The sequence below is a fragment of the Anabrus simplex genome, chromosome 13 (assembly GCF_040414725.1).
Source record: "Anabrus simplex isolate iqAnaSimp1 chromosome 13, ASM4041472v1, whole genome shotgun sequence".
Classification (NCBI taxonomy): Eukaryota; Metazoa; Arthropoda; class Insecta; order Orthoptera; family Tettigoniidae; genus Anabrus; species Anabrus simplex.
In genome coordinates this window covers 52,364,167-52,371,113 of record NC_090277.1, presented here as the reverse complement: position 1 = coordinate 52,371,113, position 6,947 = coordinate 52,364,167, and the positions used below count along the sequence as shown (strand labels likewise).

The 6,947-nt window shown below is 42.2% G+C and overlaps 1 protein-coding gene across 1 annotated transcript; it reads right to left on the bottom strand.

The window, feature by feature from the left end:
• Positions 1–854: 854 nt before the first annotated feature.
• On the bottom strand, positions 855–3,831 carry LOC136884755 (cuticle protein 21-like). The gene is made up of 2 exons (XM_067157045.2): positions 3,820–3,831; positions 855–1,463 (listed from the first exon to the last, which is right to left on the bottom strand). Exons 1-2 carry the CDS (start codon positions 3,829–3,831, stop codon positions 855–857), a joined length of 621 nt encoding a protein of 206 aa, XP_067013146.2.
• Positions 3,832–6,947: the final 3,116 nt, after the last annotated feature.

The window sequence follows — 6,947 nt, the reverse complement described above, 5'->3', positions numbered from 1 at the left end:
GAGCTTGCATCCGGGAGATAGTAGGTTGGAATCCCACTATCGGCAGCCCTGAAGATGATTTTCCGTGGTTTCCCATTTTCACACCAGGCAGATGCTGGGGCTGTACCTTAATTCAGGCCATGGCCGCTTCCTTCCAACTCCTAGGCCTTTCCTATCCCATCGTCGCCATAAGACCTATCTGTGTCGGTGCGACGTAAAGCCCCTAGCAAAAAAAAACAACAACTTATAATTGTCAAGTAAATAGATAATGCACTCTTGAATTCCTACTAACCCACACATCTCGCCATTGCAGTATTAAATTCCAGTAAAAATATTAATTCTTTATTTTTTGCTTTCTTTAAAATTTGTTACTGTTTCCTGTGAAACCATTTATTATTATCCATAACGTGATGTCCTTAATTTCTTACCGTACTATTGGCTGTTCCATACCTTAACTTTGCATGAGTATTTAGATCACAATAAAATTATAATAGAAATGTCAAGTCATTTAAATATACACACGTGCATTCAAACTAACACACACACAAAAAAAACCACACACACCAACTTCAAAGAGTTCTATATGGTGTGTTGTAATGTGTATGAAACACTATTAATTCTTTCGAACACTAAAACGCGATGCAAAGTATACCCATTTTACAGTAGTCTTGAAATGACCAGCTTCATTAGGGAAGAAGGCTGTTCCTAAAATCTTTGACTAAAGATGAGCAGGAATTTGCAGGTGTTAATAAATAAGTCAGATAACATTGTACTTCAAATTTTATTTGTATATTTACATTCTTAATCTAAGAGAAATAAATAATTGCCGGTTGTACAGAGAGAAGATGTTATGAGGCTTAACAGATGGTTAAAGTTTAACCGTAGTAAGCCCTACCAGCCAGAGGGGCGGCGTAACCGAGAGGAGCGGCGACCTTAGCGTAGGCGGGGGCGGCATAAGCGAGGGGAGCGGCGACCTTAGCGTAGGCGGGGGCGGCGTAGGCTACAGGAGCGTGGGCTACGGCGACGGGGGCGGCGACCTTAGCGACAGCGGCAACAGCGGGAGCTCTGTGCACTACAGCGTTGAATCCGTTGATGGGGTCAGCGGTGTACTCTACGGTACGGGTGGTGCCGTCGGGTTCGACCAGGCTGTAGCTACCCTGGACAACATCTCCTTGACGGCTCTCCTGCTGGTTCTTGGAGTCTCCGGTCAGAGCATCCTTGACGTCGTAAGCGTAGCTGTAGCTTGGGTTGGGGTCGAAGTCGGTGTCGACGGCGACCTTGGCAATGGCGGGAGCGGCTACAGCGACCTTAGCGACGGCGGGAGCAGCGGCGTAGGCTACGGGAGCGTGGGCGTAGGCGGGAGCGGCGTATGCTACGGGAGCGGCGTAGGCACGGGCGGCCAGAGGAGCGCCGGGAGCGTAGACGGCTGGAGCGCCGAGGAAACCGGCCTTAGCGACGGCCACGAGGGCGGCGAAGACGACGAACTGTGGACACACAAAAGAAAACAAGTGATCAGTGATATTCGGGCTTTTATGAAATATAATGCATTACATAATGTTTTCCAATGTGGATAATGGTTGTGTTTCCAGCCCTGTTCGGCTGGTAGTAACACTAACTCCCATAAGGTGCCGGTATTAGGTTTGTATGGTGGTAAAAAGGGAGCTCGTTTAGTTAGGTACTGTTTGTACTACTACTTCTAATATTTTTTCTATTACACCTCCCATGTTCTTCCCATTGGAATGAGGTTTCTGAAACCTTGAAAATTTTAACTTTCCAGTAAACTAAATTTACAGGCCTAGAAGATATCGCTGTTTTGCACCTTGAGATGCTCCATTACTATCAAGTGAGGTAGTTAAAACTGTTTATTCCCGTAATATTCAGGTCCAAATTATGCATGAGCAAATGCTCAATCAAGAATGTCTTTAAACCAGTAAATGTCCATAAGTGATCTAAATGAAATTAACATCAGATGAAGTTTGTCCACTAGTGTCAAGCTGATGATTTTAAAATTTACTATTCGACCTCCCTCAGTCAATTCTTGTTCTCTTCCGACGTAACTGCTCCAAGAGTTCCAAATGAAACATTTTTAACCGCTATTGTTTATGTAAATCTGTCTACAGGATATTCGGGTGGCTTGCAGAATCCTAGCAAAAATATTCTAGTGATATTTGACTTACTTTAGTGTGATCGCGAATAGTTCAGTAATTCATGTAAAAGAACAGATAATATACGAATTATATCCAGATTTTGAACTAACTTCACGAATTCAATGAGGTTTATTTGATCGAACTGCAGGAGGTTTCGACCACTGTGTAACATTGTCGGTCATAGTTTCAAATCCCTAACGAGGTCACATCTCATGAAGCATAATGTGACGTAATCTGACATTGTTTCTACCAGCGATTGACAGGCTCGTATCTTCCCTGTATAATACCCGTTCGGCAGCTCTTGTGTTATTCTTATTGTGAAAATATTATTTTTACTAGTTCAGGAAGTCCTTCTTTTCTCATTTTACTAGGCCCGTAATTTTCTTTAAATTTATACATCCATTACTTCGATTGATGTTGAGAGGGCTTGATCATCCCGTTTGTCTCCTAAAGTAACAATAATATTCATTTCACTGTGGTTATATTCCTAGTCCTCTAGAAGCTTGAAACTTTCCTGACTCCAACAACAGATTCGGAAGCTAATTTTGTGTTTCTTATTTAGTGCGACTGTACATTCCCTAGATTGATTTCATTTTCTCAGTAGTTTGTTTCGTAATCCTTTCCCTGTCATCTGCGACGCAATAAATTCCATTTCATAATACGTTGCTTCTTATTCCATCGATAGAAGATAACCTAGTGTAGGTCAGTGTAACTTTCACACCCGTTCTGAACTCAGACGCAGCCAACAAATAGTTTACCTACGTTGGGGAACCTCAGCTCATTAAGGCTACGGCATCTTCTTTCCCACTTCTAGCCGTAAAAAAATCTCTGTTTGAATTTTCACTATATTTTTATCTCGGCTTATACATCTGTGCACGGTTTTCATATCACCGTGAACAAATCGTTTAATTTCTGCTCGTTGGTTTCTGAACACACTCCCGATATACTCAGCGTTCAGGGCAAGTTGATTAAGTAAGTATGTGTGCAGTATCAAAACCCGACTGAATTTATAAGAGTTTAAATTCGGTTGATTCGAAATGTTTACTGGAGTCTTTCCAAAGTAATTTTCTGGGTATTTAGTGTTCCCCACGAGGTACTATCATCCCATCAACACAGTAATTAAAACTGAGAGGACTTTTCCACTTGGTGAAACAACTTGAATTTTCAAACCATTTACCATCATTCTGTTATCTGCTGTCCATCTCGCAACATTTTCTATGTTTTTTGTAGTCTCTCTCAATCCTGAAATTCATTTATTACCCTGTGTAGTATAACATTATCAGCTGTACATTTAGGAGACGGAGGTGAAGGGGCTGATTCTCACTGTCGGCTGTCCTCTGAATGGTTGTCCGTGGTTTTTCCATTCTCTGGCACTAAGGATAATCCCGGGTCACTTCGTATTTTAGGCCTGAGAGACGGCGTTACCGGAATGGAAACTTCTACCCACCCAAGATTGCAGCGATATGGAATATTGGAGACAAAAAAAAAAATGCACGTTCACTCTTTCACTCACTAGTGTATCGAATGAGAGGGAAAAGTCACTGTAGTTACTCTATAAAAACACTGCGATAACATCTGGAACTATTTAACACTTCCCTGGTATTACCCCTTAGATCTGTTATGAGAACTGCACGATTCTCGCACTGTATGAAGCACAAACGAACTGGCTTCACGAACCACAGGCTCCACTCACCTTGTATGCCATTGTTGGTTGATCGTTGACGAACAGATAGTGTTTCTCCAGTTTGTGTCCACTTTATATAGTATTGTGCGCTGTGGTGAAATTGAGGCAGGTTTTTTTCTCGAGGAGGCGGAGAGCCACGCCTGGTCACTTTGAACTTGACCCACATTATTCTACCCCTAGGTACGGTCTCTCTTTACTGACACAGTTTGGGCTGCACCCATACATCATTCTGGTGCAATACTCGTTACGAGAATTGTAGCGAAAAATTTCTCACTTCACCTCAAATGGATGTGACTTTCGTCTGTTGACTGCGATTGGAATCGCGAGCGCTTTTGTGACGAGTTACTGACTGCACCACTTAGCTATCTCGCCCTCTGCCTCACCGTATTGGAATACATAGTCTACATATATTTATACTGATTATCGAATTGAGGTATGGTAGCTTACGAAAACGACAGAGTGAATGGGATCAAACTTCGAAGGGTCCACTTAGAAAATTATTCTTGCCCGTTGTGACAGAGTTTTTCAACGAATTTCAGCACGATGGTGACTTGGCATGGCAAATTCATAGTCTATTTTCATCCTTTCAATCATAAACCTACTACGCTGGCGTAGCAGGGGGGAGAGGTGATATTCCCACGTGGCGCGTCCCAGAGGGCGGATAGGGGTGTCCTAACCGGCTTGCCGGCGGACTTGGTGGGGGGAAATGAAATACCTCTCGCGGACCAAACACACAACCCCCTGTGGGTGGGGTACGCAGACGAAGAATACACCCACGGTATCCCCTGCATATCGTAAGAGGCGAGTAAAAGGGGCGACAAAGGGATGATTGAATTAGAACCATGAAACAATTTGCGATTAGTACCACCACGCGGGGAACACCATGGGTCGCTTTTTCTTGCGCGTAGTACCACTGTGTTAGGTACCAGATAGGCTTGTGATTAGTATCAAAAGAGTACTGTGCCGGCTTTTACAGTACCTGTGATTAGTACCACTATATGAGCGACACCATGGTTCTGGCTTGCCTATGATTAGAACCTACTATATGAGGATAGCGCGAGTCCGTGTGGTTGGTACACTTACGTGATGAACACCCTAGGTTTGCGTTGCCTGTAAATGGCGCAGCAATGTGCGAAACACCATAGGTCTGTGTTACATGTGCGAATTTCATTACCTGTGAGTAGTATCATACTGTGTGGAATGCCGCGAGTCTGCGCTACTTTTGATTAGTACCGCACCATGACATATACCGTGGTTCTACTTTCCTAGCGATAAGTACCATTTATGACGGGCCGATGACTAGGATTTTGGACCCCTTTAGACTAAAAGCATCATCGATTCAGTATTGTGCTTTAGAAGCAGTCCCTTGGTCAGTAATACTATTATTTCACGTCAGTTTCTGTGAATGCGGGACATTGCGGGTCGGATCCACTGATTGTTTTAAATTCATATCCATTCATTCATTCTTCGTCCTCACGTTTTGAGTATTGGTCAGTGGAGGATTTTGGACTTTTAATTTGTAATTTCATTTTGTGTCATTTCGTACCAATAGGCGCCGATGACCTAGATGTTAGGCACCTTTAAACAGCAACCATCATCATCATCAGGTTGTAGATTACCTCTCAGTTGTTTACCTAGTTGGAAATTTATCAAACATCTTGCGCGATAAATTATTTCAATCCGTAATTCCTCTTCGTATAAATGAATATTTGCCCCAATTTGTCCTCTTGAATTGCAACTTGATCTTCATATTATGATCTTTCCTACGGTTAAGAACTCCACTCAAGCTTGTATTCGTCTACTAATGCCGTTACTCAATACTAGCCATGCCGGTCTGAGTGGCTCAGACTGTTGAGGCGCTGGTCTTCTGACTCCAACTTGGCAGGTTCGATTCTGGCTCAGTCCAGTGGTATTTGACGGTGCTCAAATACGCCAGCCTCGTATTGGTAGATTTTCTGCGGGATTAAATTCGTGTCTCCGAAAGCGGCAAAAGTAGTTAGTGGGACGTAAAAGAAATAGCATTATTATTATGATTATTATTATTATTATTATTATTATTATTATTATTATTATTATTATTATTATTATTATACTAGCCATTCCTCCACTGACAGCTTAAAACATTCCACTTAGTCGAGTAGCACGTTTCCTTACTTTCAGGACTTGCCAGCCCCCAATGTCTGCAACAAATTCCTCACACTATCCTTCTGTCGAAAATCGCTCAGAACAAATCGAGCTGCTTTCCCTTGTATCATTTCCAGTTCTAGTATCACTGGAACCATACTCTAATTGGGTCCTTACCAGAGACTTAAACTTCCTGTGCTTTACATCCTTATTACAACCACTAAATACTCTCATAATCATATGATGAAATCTGTACCCTTTATTTACAAACCGCCAATATCCAGTAATCGGGAGATAGTGGGTTCGAGTCCCACTGTCGGCAGCCCTGAAGATGGTTTCCGTGGTTTCCCATTTTCACACCAATCAAATGCCGGGGCTGTACCTTAATTAAGGCCACGGCCGCTTCCTTCCAATTCTTAGGCCTTTCCTATCCCATCGTCGCCGTAAGACATATCTGTGTCGGTGCGACGTAAAACAAATAGTAAAAAAAATTACAAACCCATTTATGTGATTATCCCAATGCACATCTTTCCTTGTATTAACACCTAGACACTTACAGCGATCCCCATGAATTACTATCATACCATCAATACAGTAATTAAATTTGAGAGGATTCTCCTTCTCATTTTGTTTTCGTAATCTTCTTGCAGTCACTGACATTGGCGTAAATTATTTGTTACTCTATACAGTACGATATCATCCACAGAAAGCCTGATCTGTGATTCTAGTTCCTTGACCATGTATATAACGAAACACAAAGGTCCGATAACAATGCCTTGCGGGACACCCCTCTTAATTGTTGCAGGATCAGGTAATCTTTTATCTATTCTAATTCTCTGAGTTGTATTTTGTGGAAATTTAGCCGTAAATTCCTTCACAATTTTTTCTCTGTTACCAGGTGTATCCATAAGTTTTGGGCAGTTTGTGTGGTAAAGAAAACACGCAATTTGAAGGGAAAATCATTTTCTGTTTATTCAAAATATTGGCCATCTGCTTCTACACACTTCGCCCAT